Source organism: Triticum urartu, chromosome 6A (assembly GCF_056163025.1).
Source record: "Triticum urartu cultivar PI428250 chromosome 6A, HENAU_Tu73, whole genome shotgun sequence".
Classification (NCBI taxonomy): Eukaryota; Viridiplantae; Streptophyta; class Magnoliopsida; order Poales; family Poaceae; genus Triticum; species Triticum urartu.
Window position 1 is genome coordinate 124,015,677 of NC_141878.1, and position 19,040 is coordinate 124,034,716.

Consider the following 19,040-nt stretch of genomic DNA (forward strand, 5'->3'; position numbering starts at 1 on the left):
CCTTGGGGCGGCGAGGTTAGGGTCTCTCATCGTGCGTACGCAACGGTGATATTTGGCGTCAGGTTCTCCAGACCGATTCAAGGATTCGATGACGATGACTGTGGCTCCAGGGCGCTAGTCCTTAGGGACATGTGCACGAAGACTTTCCGGCTGTCATCGGCAAGGTCCGACCGGCTCCGGTATGGGAGTGGCGACAATGGCGCATCGGCGGCTCGTTCTGGTGACGGCAATGGTCATTTAGCGGTCCATGGACCTCGATGTAATTTTTATTATGTTTGAGGTGTTTTGTACTTCCAGTGAATCTTTATAATACACCTCATAATTTTCGCGAAAAAAACATCGGATCCCCACCTTGCTCCATATGTGACACACACACACACTGACATTGCAGTAGTTATACTACGATGTTTACATTTTCAAATCACAATTTAGTAATGGTTAGAAAGGAACAAATCTCATCACTCGACTGGTCCATCTACTAGATATGCCCTACCATCACTGCAACACCATCCTCATGCTTCATTCTATCGAGCTCCTCCACTGTGCCTCCTACTCTACCCTCTCAAAGCAACCATATTGAGCTCCTCCATCGCCCCTCCTCTACCACCCTCCCAAAGCAACACCTCCCTCGTTGCCGATTGAAGTACAAAGTTCTCCCGTGGACTCATGAGAGCGAGCTCGATTGGAGCTCCAGACGGGAGCACTCCGCGTTGCCGGACTTAGGGGGGCAAAGGGCCAGGAGCGGATGGTTTTAGGGTCTCCCAATCAGACTTCGGCGAAGCTTCAACAGCCGGATTCGTGCCTGAGGAGGTCAGTGCTACATGGATGATGGTGTGAGGTTAGTACTTTCTGGATTTTCCGACGTTGTTTCTTGTTTCGACACGCTACAAACTCAATAACACGGGCAACATGCTACAACGATTCTGAAGGTTTGATACAGATGTTGCGTGCTCCAAACTGGTTTTCACATTGCCGCAAATGTTAGTTTACATGCTACATGTGTCGCAACAATTCTTCTCAGGGATATGCCGTGATCGGTGGGGATATGTTTCATACACAAAACATTGTTGCATGTGTGTGTTTGACTTGCTACAACCGGTTGTCATATTGTGCAGAGAAATGCTGTCCGACGATGACAACAGGGAAGGTGGGCAATTGACACATAGACCCTCACATTTTCAAACCATGAAGTCAAAAAAAAACAGAAGGTCGTCTTTTTACCGGCAACAAGTCAACATGTAAAATGGAGAAAAATATATTCTTTTTCACAATAGCTACATGTAAGTTGACTGAATTTACAATTGGGGTAAGTCAGATTTTGTGAAAGGATGAACGGTTGAAGGAGGAAGAAAGCTGGAGGAAGAAGAGAGAAGGTCGGCCGTTGAATCTTTAATCTAATGGCTCAGAAAACCGACTTACCCCAAAATAGATTTTCAGGCGACTTACATATAGCCGGTCCTTTTTATAAACTAAATAAACGGAGGAAAAATTGAATCGGCCAATTTTGTAAAACACAATGCTGCAGCTCCATGTTAAGTTTGTAGTAAGTATAAATTATGGAGAGTTTTTAGCTTGGTTCAGCTCTCGACCAGTCTCTGCTGCCGCGTACCGACGGGCACGCCTTGCTTGTCGTTGTCGTCGTCCACGCCAGCGCCAGCGCTGCATGGGAGCATGCATGGCCGTGCCCTTGCCCGTGGGGCTTGACCGACCGGCGGCCCCGCGCTTTTAACCGTGCCACTGCCGCTGCCATCTTCTCTCCCCCCTAAATGCTTCGGAGAGAGGGCGGCACTGCACACGGCGCCTTCCAGTTCTAGCTAGAGCTCTCGCCCCAAGAACCGCGATGCCGCCGCCGCCGCCGTCCTCCTCCTCCCTCCGCGACCTGCTCGCGCGGGAGCGCTCCGAGCTCGCCGAGCCCGCCGCGCCGTGCCGCGCGGTGTCGAGCAGGCAAGCGCCGGGGTCGCCGCCGCCTCCCCGCGGCGCCGACGACGCGGTGGGCACGGTGGTGTCGATGCTGTCCGGGTACGCGGGGCGGTTCTCCAAGGACGCGGCGTTCCGGCGGGCGCTCCGGGAGAAGTGCGCCGCGTGCCTCGCGCCCGCGGCGGCGGGGGAGCACGCCGTGCTGCTGGCCGACCTCGAGCTGGCCATCGAGAGCATCGAGCGCCTCGCCGACGCCGCCCCGTCCCCGCGGGACTCCAAGATCCGCTCGCTGCGGAACTCCATCCGCCTCCTCGGCGTCGTCGCCGCGCTCCACGCGCCGCCGCACCCCGCCGCCTCCGGCGACTGCGAGGGCGACGTCCGCGGGTTGCCCAGCTCCCACCTCTCCGCGTGCGCGCAGCTCTACCTCGCCGTCGTGTACAAGATGGAGAGCGACCCCCACCTCGCGGCGCGCCACCTCCTCCAGGTGTTCGTCGACGCGCCCCACCTGGCCCGCACAACCCTCCTCCCGGACCTCTGGGCCCACGTCTTCCTCCCCCACCTGCTTCATCTCGAGGTCTGGCTCGCCAATGAGTCCGAGCTCGTCGCCGGCTGCGGCGACGCCGACGGCCGGAGCAGCAGCAGGACGAAGACCCTGCAGAGGCTGTACGACGACCAAATGGACAGCGGCACAGCTCAGTTCGCAATGTACTACAAGGACTGGCTCAAACACGGCGGCGATGCGCCGCCCGCCGTCCCCTCCGTGCCATTGCCTTCGAGGCCCTGGAGCTTCGACAAGTGGGAGAAGCACTCCTCGTCGCTGCGCACGAGCTCCATCAACAGAAATCTGTGCGTGAACCTCGTCAGTGGATAAACTATATATTTGTTGTTGTTTCATATGAGCCAATCAGTATAAGAATGTCTTGACATCATCTGATTTTTACAGGTACAATGCCGTTTTCGGCACGTCGTTTGAGCAGGAGGACACCAAACTGCCGAATGAGGCTGAATATGTCCTGGATATGGAGGTGCAATTGGATGAAAATCCAGGTAGCTTGAAGATGGAGAAGCTTGCTCATGTGAGTCAACAGTTCCTTTCTTGCCATCATATATGGCGATTAGCCTGATATGCCGACACGCGACACGGTGTAAGTTTGTGGGTGTGTCTCTGATTAGGACTACCAGTATGCCTTGAGACAAGTTATGATCACTCATCGCCGTTCTGATAATTTGGATAGACAGCTGTCTGTGTCCCAGGGAATCCTAATTGTTTTCTATGGTGTGGGGACTAGAGAATTTTGGCTGCATTTCTAGCAATTTAAGGTGAACTAGGACCCATATTTTTTAGTTGCACGTTAGAATATTGCAATAGCATTTCCAGTACATAATATTTCTGAAAGTAGATATAATGATAATTGCTAAATTGACGTTGCAAAGTTCATTCAGAGTGCACTGTACTATAGTGCTTTCAGAAATATTGTTGCTGTTATTGGCGTCTGGTAAATTGTTTTCCTACACCTTCATGTCATTGTTGAGTTTGTGCTTTTCATGTTCATGTAAATTTCATGCTGCTATGGCTGAGTTTTACTAGCATATCATTTCCATTACAGAGGGACTGAGACTGTAAATTTCCTAGTATTGCAAAAGTTAAAACAGCAACAAGGATTTAAGTTTTTTATTCCTTTTGCTGTAAAATTGCACTTGGCTTACCTGCAAATGAGAAGTTCTGTAAAGCTTCCCATTATTATCCAACATATACTCGCAATCTGGATTATCTCCACAGAGAAGGGGCCAACTTTCCATTAATTTGGAAGATATGGAGGGTGAAAAGAAATGCTTTATCTCGGCTATTTATTGTTGAGAAACTTCAGTTCCTAGAATATTTGTATCTTTACACCCTCGTAGTAGTTAATATCAGTCAAGGCTGACCGGAAACTGACATGATAGAACTGATACTTCAAACATGTCTTAACAAAAATCGAAACCATTTTGACAGACTTGGAAAGGCTTTGAAGCACAGGCATGGATGATCCATTTAACCTTCTTGTGTCATTGATGTTTGAAGCATGCCAAACTGTATTGTTAGTTTCTGACAAAAGCGGAATTGTTTAATCCGCAATATATCTGTATGAAGTTATTTAACTTATGCTGTTTTGAGTAGACAGAGAAACATTGGGCTACAAGAGAAGCAATCCGGCATTCGGAAAGAAAGCACTGTTCCGGAAACAGCACCAACTCCACGCAAATCCTACTCGTTGCGATTACTCTCATGCCGCGGAGATGTAAGCAGGAATGTTACTAATCACCCTAAGGTAACAAAGAGAGGCAATGTCTCTGTCGAGAAAGAGCTAGATTGCTGCGAGGTAACAGTGAGTCTACAACGAGCAGTTTCCATCATATCGAATTCAGACAGTCTTACACAGTGCGAGTATGCCGTGCACGAAATCGCCACAGCATGTTCAAATCTAGGAGGGGGTCCTAATCTTGGAACTTGGATGTCATGTCCCTCTTTTATTCAAGGGCTTCTCGAGGTTACATTCACTTCCAAAGATGATGCAGTACTTGAGTCAGCAATCTTGATAATGGGAGAGCTGGTTTTGAGAAATGAGGTCAATAGGCAGATCGTGCTTAACGCAGATCCACAGCTTGAGGTTTTCTTGAGGCTTCTGGCTCTGAGAAGCAACGGGTTGTTTCTGAAGGCAACTGCAGTGCTTTATTTGATGAAGCCAAGAGCTAAGCAGATGCTATCCATGGACTGGATGCCACTAGTATTGCACATATTGGAGTGTGGGGATGAGGTGCAGCTTGTGTCTTCCCTGAAGTGTTATCCAAAGATGGCTGCATTCTACTTTCTAGATCAGCTGCTTACAGGGTTTGACATCGACAGAAATGTCGAGAACGCAAAGCAGATGATTGCTCTCGGTGGTTTGGACCTGCTGATGAGCAGACTTGAAGTTGGTGATGCCCGCGAAAGCAGAATCTGCATCTCTCTCTTGACCTCATGCGTCCAAGCCGATGGCAGCTGTAGATTCTACTTGTCTGATCATCTGAAGAAGGAGCCTCTTGTTCAACTTCTTGTAGGAAATCAGAAGAAGGCCAGTGCTGCTGCCCTTAACTTGATGAGTGAACTAACCTGCCTTAACAGGTAAAATTGTTCTACATTATTGATGAAGGTGTAGAGTCTGAGAAGCATATCCTTTGAACTAAACTTGCATTTTTTTATGCAAACCAGAACAAGCCAGACGGTAGAGTTCCTCAAGGAGCTGAAAAGTGGTGGCTGCTTAAATACAATGCAAGTTCTATTGGTGTATCTCCAGCAGGCTCCTCCTGTCCAACATCCATTAGCAGCTGTCATGCTACTTCAGCTTGATCTCCTGGTAACATCTTGTTCCTTTGCTCAGTCAAGCTTTTCTGCTTTTGTACAATCCCCTTATCACAGTTTTGTTGCAGGGAGATCCTTTGCAGTACAGCGTTTACCGAGAGGAAGCGGTTGATGCTATCATGGCTGCCTTGGAGCATAGTTCAGAGAGCGCAAAGGTGCAAGAACAGTGCGCTCGAGCTCTGTTGCTCCTGGCAGGGCGGTTTTCATCCTCGGGAGAACCCATAGCAGAAGCATGGCTACTGAAGAGAGCAGGCGTAGATGGCTCCCTGTCGGAATCATTTAGAAGAACAGAGATTTTCAAAAATAAGGGTGCACGAGCGGTATGCTGTCATCCTTTTAAAACCATGCTGTATAATTTGCCTTATAAGTTATAACCCTGTTTTTCGGAATATGGTTCTGTTGCATAACTTCAGTTTTTACTTTTTTTTTTTGAAAAGGAGGTCACTTCAGTTTTTACTTACCCGGATATTGTGTTAATTCACAGGAAGAAGAGAAGGTGGTTGAAGAGCGGCTGAAGAAACTTGCCCTCGTGCTGGTAAAAACCGGGAACAAGCGGTTCCTCGCGGCGCTGTCAAACTGTATATCTGATGGAATCCCAGCTTTGGTCCGAGCTTGCCTCGTGACGGTAGCGTGGATGAGCAGCTCCCTCTCCCCATTGCATGGGTGCAACACTTTCCAGCCTTTGGCGTGCTCCGTTCTCGCTGCTAAGCTTCTAGATAGGTTGAGCTATGACAGAGTTATGGAAGAGAGAGTGCTCGCTTCGCTATCGCTGCTGAACCTTGTGAGACATCCAGGTACATTTCCTTCTGCCGTGTGTAACATACTATTGCCATTAGTGTTTGTTAGCCTGAATTTATTTCCTAGTATAGTTTTGAGACTTTACAGTACACTGTCTTGCGTAATTTTTGAAAATATTGCTTTCTGGGATGGTACATTTAGTAACTAGTACTTATAATCAGTTCAAACTTCAAACCAGATTCAGTTGTTATGATCCATGCATTGAATTAAAAAAAATATTTATAAGGCTTTGCCTAAGCAGGTCTTATAATGAATTTCCTGTTCTACGCCGGCGTAAATACCAATTTCATTTCCTGAATAACTTCACTTCCGCTGCCCCGCATGAAGCCTGAATTCTCGATCATTTAAGCCAGCATTTCCTCCTGACAGAATGCTTGGAGGGGCTTTTGCCACTGAAGAGGGACACAACGGAGTCGTTGCGTGACCTGGCAGATGTGACGTGGACCGCCAAGGAGCTCCTCTTCGCGTGCTGCAGATGACAGACCCTGCCTGAAGAGGGAACAGCTTTTCAGGGCAGAATTAACAAATTTGACCTCAAAGCAAAAGTATTTCACAAACTAAACTGTTTTCAAAAATATTTCACACCGCTGACCCTTTTGTGCAGCTTCCAACAGTAAGGCGCTGCACTCTACTGTGCAACTCCTTACAGTTAGGCGCTGCACAGTGTAGTGCAGCTCCTTACAGCTAGGCGCTGCACAGTAAGAGTGTAGCGCCTTGCTGTTGGGCGCTGCACATTAAAGGTCAGCTGGGTGAAATATTTTTAAACATAGTTTAGTTTGTGAAATAGTTTCGTCCGGAGGTCAAATATATGTTTTTGCCGCTTTTCAGTGCATACCAGCATGGAAGAAGTGTATTGATGGGTCACAACTAAGTGTAATTTTGCCCGTTGTTGTACACATTTTCTTTTCTTGATTTGTAAAGCCTCGGATTTTATTTCCCTTGGAACACAGAGATGTTTTCTCCTTGCTATGAGTTTATTATTTATTTCCCTCTGTAGAGAGCTCGGAGCACTCCCACAAGGCCAAGGACTCTAGTTGCTGCTAACCATTGTGAAGTGTGGCGCTAAGAGGATAAAAGTTAGAATTGGTGAATATCTAAGGTAGAAAATGCTCTACCTTTATCTTGAGGAAAAAATGAGTTAGAATTGGCTCTAGTACTAGAGCCAGATTTCTAAAATAGAGTTAACCACGTGCGGGGTATCACTCATGCAAGTCCAAATTTTGAGGGAGAAGCAGATGAAGAAATGCAATATTCACGTGGGCCTAAAAATAGATGCTAACAAAAGGAGTTTAACCTTGGAGCAAATTTAGGTCTCAGAACCGAATTCTAGCATTTCTCTTAGCACCCGTGACATTGCTCACGCTCTGTACTGCTCTGCTCTGCTCTGGACTAGTTATTTCAAAACTTGGGCAGTGAAACTCGTCCGTCGAAAAACGTGGGCCGACGTGGAAGTGTACTCCTCGCTCTATCTATCTTACGGTCATGTCGACGAGACGACGACGATACTGTGCCGTTGGCTGCTTGTACTCATGAAAATCTTGTCGGCCGCTGAACAACTCGCATCCTCACTTGTTAGGTACAAATACACTGCATCGCATGAATTCCGTTGAAATTATTGGTGACTCGATTCAACGATGACGGCTTTGCTTGTTGTATCCCAGCCAAGTGGCTTCCCCCTCCATCCATATCCATGACCCTTCTCCTATAAATAACAGCCCTTCTTCCCTCTTCCTCCATACACCACCAGCAGCTAACGCCGAGCACTCCGTCTCAGCATCTCACCAAGTAAGATGATGTTTCTACATCTTCCGGGAGAGCCATCGCAGTGACAAGTGTGCATCTCTCTTGATTATGGTGTTCTTTTTTTTGTTGTTGTTGTTGCATGTAGCCAGCCGAAGCGATGGCCTCCAGCGTGGCGGCGATGCTGAAGAACAAGATGCTCGTCGCCTGCGTCATGCTCCTCGCGGTCCTGCTGATGGCGACGCAGATGGCGGCGGCGGCGGCGGGCGACGACGGCGCGGTACGCCGTCGCCTGCTCGATGCGTGCCAGTACAGAAACTGCAACTGCCGCACATGCTACATTTTCCACTGGGCCTGTTGCGGCTTGTGCTGCCCGCCGGCGTAGGGGACGGCGGCACCCACGGGCCGCTGCAGTTTCTCACCTGCAGAGGTTTGAATAATGCACATGTACGTGGTCACGTTACACGTGGCTGCTGTTGTCTGTCCCAATGCTAGTCGTGGTCGTCGTCGTCGTCGTCGTCGTTGTCAGTGGTTCTCATGACGCGCGCTCTTTGCAATTTACTGTCAAGTTCTGCGTGTGCGCGACTGTGCATGCAATGCACGCTTAAGTGAATGGGAATGCTACTTCATCTATCTGGTTTTGGTATTGATCTATTGCTTGACATAATGCCATGTGATGTGAGCTTCCTGCGTCGATGCTTCCTCGTCTTTCTTCCGACCATTTTTCACGTCGATTGGGGTAGCCTTTCCCAGTGACAGTAGGGGCAGCAAGACACATATTGTATTGTTGCCATCGAGGATAACAAGATGGGGTTTTCATCATATTGCATGAGTTTATCCCTCTACATCATGTCATCTTGCTTAAGGCGTTACTCTGTTTTCATTAACTTAATACTTTAGATGCATGCAGGATAGCGGTCGATGAGTGGAGTAATAGTAGTAGTCTAGTAGATGCAGGCAGGAGTCGGTCTACTCGTCTCGGATGTGATGCCTATATACATGATCATACCTAGATATTCTCATAACTATGCTCAATTCTGTCAATTGCTCAACAGTAATTTGTTCACCCACCGTAGAATACTTATGCTCTCGAGAGAAGCCACTAGTGAAACCTATGGCCCCCGGGTCTATCTTCATCATATTAATCTCCCAATACTTAGTTATTCCTTTGCTTTTACTTTGCTTTTATTTTACTTTGCATCTTTATCATAAAAATACCAAAAATATTATCTTATCATATCTATCAGATCTCACTCTCGTAAGTGGCCGTGTAGGGATTGACAACCCCTTATCGCGTTGGTTGCGAGGATTTATTTGTTTTGTGCTGGTACGAGGGACTGGCGCGTAGCCTCCTACTGGATTGATACCTTGGTTCTCAAAAACTGAGGGAAATACTTACGCTACTTTGCTGCATCATCCCTTCCTCTTCGGGGAAAACCAACACAGTGCTCAAGAGGTAGCAAGAAGGATTTCTGGCGCCGTTGCCGGGGAGGTCTACGCAAAAGTCAATATACCAAGTACCCATCACATACCCTAATCTCCCGCATTACATTATTTGCCATTTGCCTCTCCTTTTCCTCTCCCCCACTTCACCCTCGCCATTTTATTCGCCCTCTCTCTCTATCCTCCTTCTCTTTCTCTATTTGCCTCTTTTTTCCCGTTTCTTGTTTGCTCGTATGGTTAGAATAGTTGTTTATTTATTACTAAACAGAGAACCTAAGATCTACGGATCCTCATCCACTTGCTAATCTTTTTAGGAGATCCAATTATGATGAACCAATTGCTAGTGAGTTTTGTGCACTAGATTACCTTTATAAAGTTTTGCTTGAAATTCGTGAATCTGAAAATTGTGATAAAGTACCTTATGGAGTGATTCCCGATGGATCTTTGAATAAAAAGCATGATTGCAATGATGATAGTATAAATTCTATTGATATAAATTGTGCTAATAATATGCAAAACCCTAAGCTTGGGGATGCTAGTTTTGCTATGACCTCTACTTGTTGCAATGATCATGATTGGGGTGATTCTTCTTACAATCTTGAAAATTTATTTAAGCCCCATGATGAATATAAGATTGATAATAGTGTTTGCAATGTTGATAAAAGTGGGTTTGGAGAGGTCATGACTTTAGTTAATGTTAATCCCACTATTTTGGAAGAGTGTCAATTTTGCATGCATGTGGATCGTGTTGAAAATATTTTATGTGATAGCTATTTTGTTGAATTTGCTTATGATCCCACATGTAATTATTATGAGAGAGGAAAATATGGTTGTATACATTTTCATGTTACTAAATTACCTCTCGTTATGTTGAGATTGCTATTGTTTCTTTCCGCTCCCTTGCATATGCTAGTATTTGCTTGCCTTGATAATTTGTTTGCCTATAAGATGCCTATGCATAGGAAGTATGTTAGACATAGATGTCTTTGTCACACGTTTTATGATGCTCTCTTTGTGCTTCAATTCTTGTCTTTCATGTGAGCATCGTTGAAATCTTATGCCTAGCTATAAGGCTTTAAAGAAAAGCGCTAGTTGGGAGTCAACCTAATATTTATCCTTGCTGTTATTCAATAAATAATTTATCTAGCCTCTGTTTTGGTTGTGTTTTTTTGTGTTTAATTAGTGTTTGTGCCAAGTAGAACCGTTGGGAAGACTTGGGGAAAGTCTTGTTACACTTGCTGTAAAAAACAGAAACTTTAGCGCTCACGAGAACTGCTGCCATTTTTGTTTGGAAAGTACTATTTAGTTAATTATTTTTGCAGATGATTAATAGATAAATTCCTCACGTCCAGCAATTTATTTTAGAATTTTTGGGGTTCCAGATTTTGCGCTAGCTACATATTACTACAGACTGTTCTGTTTTTGACAGATTCTGTTTTTCGTGTGTTGTTTGCTTATTTTGATGAATCTATGGCTAGTAAAATAGTTTATAAACCATAAAGAAGTTGGAATACAGTAGGTTTAACACCAATATAAATAAATAATGAGTTAATTACAGTACCTTGAAGTGGTCTTTTGTTTTCTTTCGCTAACAGAGCTCACGAGATTTTCTACTTTGAGTTTTGTGTTGTGAAGTTTTCAAGTTTTGGGTAAAGATTTGATGGATTATGGAACAAGGAGTGGCAAGAGCCTAAGCTTGGGGATTCCCATGGCACCCCAAGATAATCTAAGGACACCTAAAAGCCAAAGCTTGGGGATGCCCCGGAAGGCATCCCCTCTTTCGTCTACTTCTATCGGTAACTTTACTTGGAGCTACATTTTTATTCGCCACATGATATGTGTTTTGCTTGGAGCGTCTTGTATGATTTGAGTCTTTACTTTTTAGTTTAACACAATCATCCTTGCTGTACACACATTTTGAGAGAGCCATACATGATTTGGAATTTGTTAGAATACTCTATGTGCTTCGCTTATATCTTTTGAGTTATATAGTTTTGCTCTAGTACTTCACTTATATCTTTTAGAGCACGGTGGTGGATTTTTTTATAGAAACTATTGATCTCTCATGCTTCACTTATATTATTTTGAGAGTCTTAAATAGCATGGTAATTTTCTTAAAATCCCAATATGCTAGGTATTCAATATTAGTAAAAAAATTCTTATGAGTGTTTTGAATACTAAGAGAAGTTTGATGCTTGATGATTGTTTTGAGATATGGAGGTAATAATATCAAAGTCGTGCTAGTTGAGTAGTTGTGAAATTGAGAAATGCTTGTGTTGAAGTTTGCAAGTCCCGTAGCATGCACATATGGTAAATGTTATGTAACAAATTTGAAACATGAGGTGTTATTTGATTGTCCTCCTTATGAGTGGCGGTTGGGGACGAGCGGTGGTCTTTTCCTACCAATCTATCCCCCTAGGAGCATGCGCGTAGTGCCGAGGTTTTTGATGATTTGTAGATTTTTGCAATAAGTATGTGAGTTCTTTATGACTAATGTTGAGTCCATGGATTATACGCACTCTCACCCTTCCATCCTTGCTAGCCTCTTCGGTACCATGCATTGCCCTTTCTCACATTGAGAGTTGGCGCAAACTTCGCCGGTGCATCCAAACCCCGTGATATGATACACTCTATCACACATAAACCTCCTTATATCTTCCTCAAAACAGCCACCATACCTACCTATTATGGCATTTCCATAGCCATTCTGAGATATATTTCCATGCAACTTTCCACCGTTTCATTTATGACACGCTTCATCATTGTCATATTGCTTTGCATGATCATGTAGTTGACATAGTATTTGTGGCAAAGCCACCGTTCATAATTCTTTCATACATGTCACTCTTGGTCCATTGCATATCCCGGTACACCGCCGGAGGCATTCATATAGAGTCATCTTTTGTTCTAGTATCGAGTTGTAATCATTTAGTTGTAAATAAATAGAAGTGTGATGATCATCATGTTGGAAAGCCCTAGAGGCAATAATAAATTAGTTATTATTATATATTTCATTGTTCATGATAATAGTTTATTATCCATGCTAGAATTGTATCGATAGGAAACTCATATGCATGTGTGGATACATAGACAACACCATGTCCCTAGTAAGCCTCTAGTTGACTAGCTCGTTGATCAATAGATGGTTACGGTTTCCTAACCATGGACATTGGATGTCGTTGATAACGGGATCACATCATTAGGAGAATGATGTGATGGACAAGACCCAATCCTAAGCCTAGCACAAAGATCATGTAGTTCGTATGCTAAAGCTTTTCTAATGTCAAGTATCATTTCCTTAGACCATGAGATTGTGCAACTCCCGGATACCGTAGGAGTGCTTTGGGTGTGCCAAACGTCACAACATAACTGGGTGGCTATAAAGGTACACTATGGGTATCTCTGAAAGTGTCTGTTGGGTTGGCACGAATCGAGACTGGGATTTGTCACTCTGTGTAAACGGAGAGGTATCTCTGGGCCCACTCGGTAGGACATCATCATAATGTGCACAATGTGACCAAGGATTTGATCACGGGATGATGTGTTACAGAACGAGTAAAGAGACTTGCCGGTAACGAGATTGAACAAGGTATCGGGATACCGACGATCGAATCTCGGGCAAGTATCGTACCGCTAGACAAAGGGAATTGTATACGGGATTGATTGAATCCTTGACATCGTGGTTCATCCAATGAGATCATCGTGGAACATGTAGGAGCCAACATGGGTATCCAGATCCCGCTGTTGGTTATTGACCGGAGAGTTGTCTCGGCCATGTCTGCATGACTCCCGAACCCGTAGGGTCTACACACTTAAGGTTCGATGACACTAGGGTTATAGGGAAAGTATGTACGCGGTTACCTAATGTTGTTCGGGGTCCCGGATGAGATCCCGAACGTCATGAGGAGTTCCGAAATGGTCCAGAGGTAAAGATTGATATATAGGAAGTATGGTTTTGGCCACCGAAAGTGTTCCGGGCATCACCGGCAGTGTACCGGGACCACCGGAGGGGTCCGGGGGTCCACCAGGTGGGGCCACCAGCCCCGGAGGCCTACATGGGCCAATAGTGGGAAGGGACCAGCCCCTAGGTGGGCTGGGGCACCTCCCACCAAGGCCCAAGGTGCAAGGGAGAGTGGGAGGGGGCAAACCCTAGGTCCAGATGGGCCTTAAGGCCCACCCTAGGTGCGCCCCCTCTCTCCCCCTTGGCCGCAACCCTAGATGGGTTTTGGGGCTGCCGCCACCCCTAGGGAGGGAACCCTAGATGGGGGCGCAGCCCCTCCCCTTCCCCTATATATACTTGAGGTATTGGGGGCTGCAAGATACGCGAGATCATCTCCCTCTTGGCGCAGCCCTACCTCTCTCCCTCCTCGTCTCTCGTAGTGCTTGGAGAAGCCCTGCTGGAGTCCCGCGCTCCTCCACCACCACCACGCCGTCGTGCTGCTGTTGGATGGAGTCTTCCCAACCTCTCCTTCTCCCCTTGCTGGATCAAGGCGTGGGAGACGTCACCGGGCTGCACGTGTGTTGAACGCGGAGGCGCCGTGGTTCGGCGCTTAGATCGGAATTAACCGCGATCTGAATCGCTACGAGTACAACTCCTTCATCCGCGTTCTTGCAATGCTTCCGCTTAGTGATCTACAAGGGTATGTATATGCACTCTCCTTCCTCTCGTTGCTAGATTACTCCATAGATTGATCTTGGTGATGCGTAGAAAATTTTAAATTTCTGCTACGATCCCCAACAGTGGCATCATGAGCTAGGTCTATGCGTAGTTTCTATGCACGAGTAGAACACAAAGTAGTTGTGGGCGTCGATTTTGTCAATTTACTTGCCGTTACTAGTCTTATCTTGATTCGGCGGCATCGTGGGATGAAGCGGACCGGACCGACCTTACACGTACTCTTACGTGAGACTGGTTCCACCGACTGACATGCACTAGTTGCATAAGGTAGCTAGCGCGTGTCTGTCTCTCCCACTTTAGTCGGATCGGATTCGATGAAAAGGGTCCTTATGAAGGGTAAATAGAAATTGGCATATCACGTTGTGGTTTTCGCGTAGGTAAGAAACGTTCTTGCTAGAAACCTATAGCAGCCACGTAAAAACTTGCAACAACAATTAGAGGACGTCTAACTTGTTTTTGCAGCATATGCCTTGTGATGTGATATGGCCAAAAGGATGTGATGAATGATATATGTGATGTATGAGATTGATCATGTTCTTGTAATAGGAATCATGACTTGCATGTCGATGAGTATGACAACCGGCAGGAGCCATAGGAGTTGTCTTAATTTATCTATGACCTGCGTGTCAACATAAACGTCATGTAATTACTTTACTTTATTGCTAAAGCGTTAGCCATAGTAGTAGAAGTAATAGATGATGAGACAACTTCAAGAAGACACGATGATGGAGATCATGGTGTCATGCCGGTGACAACGATGATCATGGAGCCCCGAAGATGGAGATCAAAAGGAGCAAAATGATATTGGCCATATCATGTCACTATTTGATTGCATGTGATGTTTATCATGTTTTACATCTTATTTGCTTAGAACGACTGTAGCTTAAATAAGATGATCCCTCACTAAAATTTCAAGAAAAGTGTTCCCCCTAACTGTGCACCATTGCAAAGGTTCGTTGTTTCGAAGCACCACGTGATGATCGGGTGTGATAGATTCTAACGTTCGAATACCACGGGTGTTGACGAGCCTAGCATGTACAGACATGGCCTCGGGACACATGCGAAACACTTAGGTTGACTTGACGAGCCTAGCATGTACAGACATGGCCTCGGAACACGGAAGACTGAAAGGTCGAACATGAGTCGTATAGAAGATACGATCAACATGAGATGTTCACCGTTGATGACTAGTCCGTCTCACGTGATGATCGGACACGGCCTAGTCGATTCGGATCATGTTTCACTTAGATGACTAGAGGGATGTCTATCTGAGTGGGAGTTCATTAAATAATTTGATTAGATGAACTCAATTATCATGAACATAGTCTAAATTGTCTTTGCAAATATGTTGTAGATAAATAGCTCACGTTGTAGCTCCCTGTTTCAATACGTTCCTAGAGAAAGATTAAGTTGAAAGATATTGTAAGCAATGATGCGGACTAGGTCCGTAGTCCAAGGAGTGTCCTCACTGCTACACAGAAGGCTTACGTCTTTGATGCACCGCTCGATGTGCAAACCCCTACAACGTCGTCTGTGGATGTTGTGAACACCTGACAGACACATCCTGATGACTACTTGATAGTTTAGTGCACCATACTTAACGGCTTAGAATCGGGATTCCAATGACGTTTTGAACGCCATAAGACATATGAGATGTTCCAAGAGCTGAAATTGGGATTTTAGGCTCATGCCCGTGTTGAGAGGTGTGAGACCTCTGACAAGTTCTTTAGCCAACAAGATGGAGGAGAATAGCTCAACTAGTGAGCATGTGCTCAGAATGTCTGGGTGCTACAATCACTTGAATCAAGTGGGAGCTAAAACTTCCATATAAGATAGTGATTGATAGAGTTCTCTAGCCACTATCACTAAGCCACTAGATCTTCGTAATGAACTATGACATGCAAGGGATGGAGTTGATCCCGGAGCTGTTCGCGGTGCTTAAGACCGCAAAAGGTAGAAATCAAGAAAGGAGCATCAAGTGTTGATGGTTTAACAAGACCACTGGTTTCAAGAAGGGCAAGGGCTAGAAGGGAAACTTCATGGATGGCAAACCAGTTGCCGCTCCAGTGAAAGAACCCAAGGTTGAACCCAAACCCGAGACTAAGTGCTTCTATTGTAAGGGGAACGGTCACTGGTAGCGGAACTACCCCAAATACATGGTAGATAAGAAGGCTGACAACTTCAACAAAGTATATACGTGTTATTAATGTGTACCTCACTAGTACTCCTGGTAGCACCTGGGTATTGGATACCAGTTCAGTTACTATTATTGGTGACTTGAAGCAAAAGCTATGGACTGAACAGAGACTGGCTAAGTGTGAGGTGACGATGTGTGTTGGAAGTGTTTCCAAAGTTGATGAGATCACCATCGCACGCTCCATCTGCCTTCGGGATTAGTATTGAACCTAGATAAATGTTATCAGGTGTCTACGTTGAGCATGAATATGATTAGATCATGTTCATTGCAATACGGTTATTCATTTAAGTTAGAGAATAATGGTTATTCTGTTTACATGAATAATACCTTTCATGGTCACGCACCCTATGGAATGGTTCATTGAATCTCGGTCGTAGTAATACGCATGTTCATGCCAAAAGATGTAGAGTTAATAATGATAGTACCACTTTCTTGTGGCACTGACGCTTAGGTCATATTGGCGTAAGATGCATGAAGAAACTCCATGTCGATGGATGTTTGGAGTCACTTGATTTTGAATCGCTTGACACATGCGAGCCATGCCCCATGGGCAGGATGACTAAGACCCCGTTTTCAGGTGCAATGAAACGGGCAAGTGACTTGTTGGAAATCATACATGCTGATGCGTGTGATCCAATGAGAATTGAAGCGTGCAGTGGATATCGCTATTTTCTCATCTTCACTAACGATTTGGGTAGATATAGGTATATCTACTTAATGAAGCACAAGTCTGAAACGTTTGAAAAGTTCAAGCGATTTCAGAGTGAAGTTAAGAATCATCATAACAAAGAAGATCATGTTCCTACGATCTAATCAAAAGGGGATTTTCTGAGTTATGAGTTTGGCAATCACTTAAGACATTGTGGAATTGTTTCGCAGTTGAAGCCACCTAGAACACCACAGCGTAATGGTGTATCCGGACGTCATAATCGAACCTTATGAGATATGGTGCGATCTATGATGTCTCTTACCGATCTACCGCTATTATTTTGAGGTTATGCATTAGAGACAGCTGCATTCACTTTAGATAGTACACCATATAAGTCCGTTGAGACGACGTCGTATGAACATTGGTTTGGCAAGAAACCAAACTTGTCATTTCTTAATGTTTGGGGCTGCGATGCTTAAGGCTTTAGCCGGAGAAGCTCAAACCCAAAAGCGGACAAACACATCTTCATAGGATACCCAAAGGTGACAGTTGGGTATACCTTCTATCTCAGATCTAAGGGCAAATTGTTTGTCGCTAAGAACGGGTCCTTTCTCGAGAAGGAGTTTTTCTCTAAAGAATTGAGTGGGAGGAAGATAGAACTTGATGAGGTTGTCGAACCTTTACTTCAAACAGAGAGTGATGCAACACAGAAAGATGTTTTCTGTGGCACCTACGTCTGTTGAATAGGAAGTTAATGATAGTGATCATGAAGCTTCAGATCAAGTTGCTATCGAACCTCGTAGGTCGACAAGGATATGTACTACTCCTGAGTGGTACGGTAATCCTGTCTTAAATATCATGCTGTTGGACAACAATGGACCTACGAACTATGGAGAAGCAATGGTGGGCCCGTATTCCGACAAATGGTTAGAAGCCATGAAATCCGAGACAGGATCCATGTATCAGAACAAAGTATGGACTTTGGTGGACTTGCCCGATGATCGGCAAGCCATTGAGATAAATGGATCTTTAAGAAGAAGACGGACGTGGGAGGTAATGTTTACCGTCTATGAAGCTCGACTTGTGGGAAAGAGTCTTTTCACAAGTTCAAGGAGTTGACTACGATGAGAATTTCTCACCTGTAGCGATGCTTAAGTCCGTCGGAATCATGTTAGCATTAGCTGTATTTTTCGATTATGAAATCTGACAGATGGATGTCAAAACAAATTTTCTTACCAGTTTTCGTAAGAAAAAGTTGTATATGATACAATAAAAGGTTTTGTCGATCCTAAGGATGCTAAAAGGTATGCTGGCTCCGACAATCCTTCTATGGACTAGATCAAGCATCTCGGAGTCGGAATATATGCTTTGATGGAGTGATCAAAGCTTTTAGGTTTATAGAATGTTTGCTAGAAACTTGTATTTACAAGAAAGTGAGTGGGAGCACTACAACATTTCTGATAAGTATATGTGGATGACATATTGTTGATTCAAAATGATGTAGAATTTCTGGAAAGCATAAACGGTTGTTTGAAGAGTGTTTTTCAAAGGAAGACCTGGATAAAGCTGCTTACATATTGGGCATCAGGATCTATAGAAATAGATCAAGACGCCTGATGATACTTTCAAAGAACGCACACCTTGACACGTTTTTGAAAGAGTTCAAAATAGATCAGTCAAAGAAGGGGTTCTTACCTGAGTTGTAAGGTGTGAAGTTGAGTAAGACTCAAAGATTGACCACGGCAGAAGAAAGAGGAAGGACGAAGGTCGTCCCCTATGATTTTGTCATAGGCTCTATACGGTATGCCATGCTGAGTACCGCACCTGATGTGTGCCTTGCCACATGTCTGGCAAGAGGGTACAAAGGTGATCTAGAAGTAGATCACCAGATAGCGGTCAAAATTATCCTTAGAGGAATAAGGAAATGTTTCTCGGATATGGAGGTGATGAAGAGTTCGACGTAAAGAGTTACGTCGATGCAATCTTAACACCTATCCGGATAGCTCTGAGTAGAGATACCGGATACGTATAATGGAGCAACAATTTGGAATAGCTCCAAGTGGAACGTGGTAGCAGCATCTACGATATGACATAAAGTTTTGCGAAATACATAGGGATCTGAATATGGCAAGACCCGTTGACTACAACCTCTCTCACAAGCATAACATGATCAAACCCAGAACTCTTTGAGTGTTAATCACATAGTGATGTGAACTAGATCATTGATTCTAGTAGACTC

The 19,040-nt window shown here is 44.9% G+C and overlaps 2 protein-coding genes across 2 annotated transcripts; both read left to right on the forward strand.

Annotated features, from left to right (window-relative positions):
- The first annotated feature begins 1,611 nt into the window (after positions 1-1,611).
- LOC125516181 (putative E3 ubiquitin-protein ligase LIN-1) lies at positions 1,612-7,090 on the forward strand. The gene is made up of 7 exons (XM_087526955.1): positions 1,612-2,763; positions 2,861-2,993; positions 4,080-5,059; positions 5,147-5,291; positions 5,365-5,616; positions 5,781-6,090; positions 6,464-7,090. The coding sequence occupies exons 1-7, from the start codon at positions 1,841-1,843 to the stop codon at positions 6,571-6,573; spliced, it is 2,853 nt and encodes a 950-aa protein (XP_087383081.1). The 5' UTR covers positions 1,612-1,840; the 3' UTR covers positions 6,574-7,090.
- Positions 7,091-7,806: 716 nt separating this feature from the next.
- On the forward strand, positions 7,807-8,467 carry LOC125514566 (uncharacterized). Its single transcript, XM_048679904.2, has 2 exons — positions 7,807-7,879; positions 7,983-8,467. The coding sequence occupies exon 2, from the start codon at positions 7,995-7,997 to the stop codon at positions 8,217-8,219; it is 225 nt and encodes a 74-aa protein (XP_048535861.2). The 5' UTR covers positions 7,807-7,879; positions 7,983-7,994; the 3' UTR covers positions 8,220-8,467.
- The last annotated feature ends 10,573 nt before the right edge of the window (positions 8,468-19,040 follow it).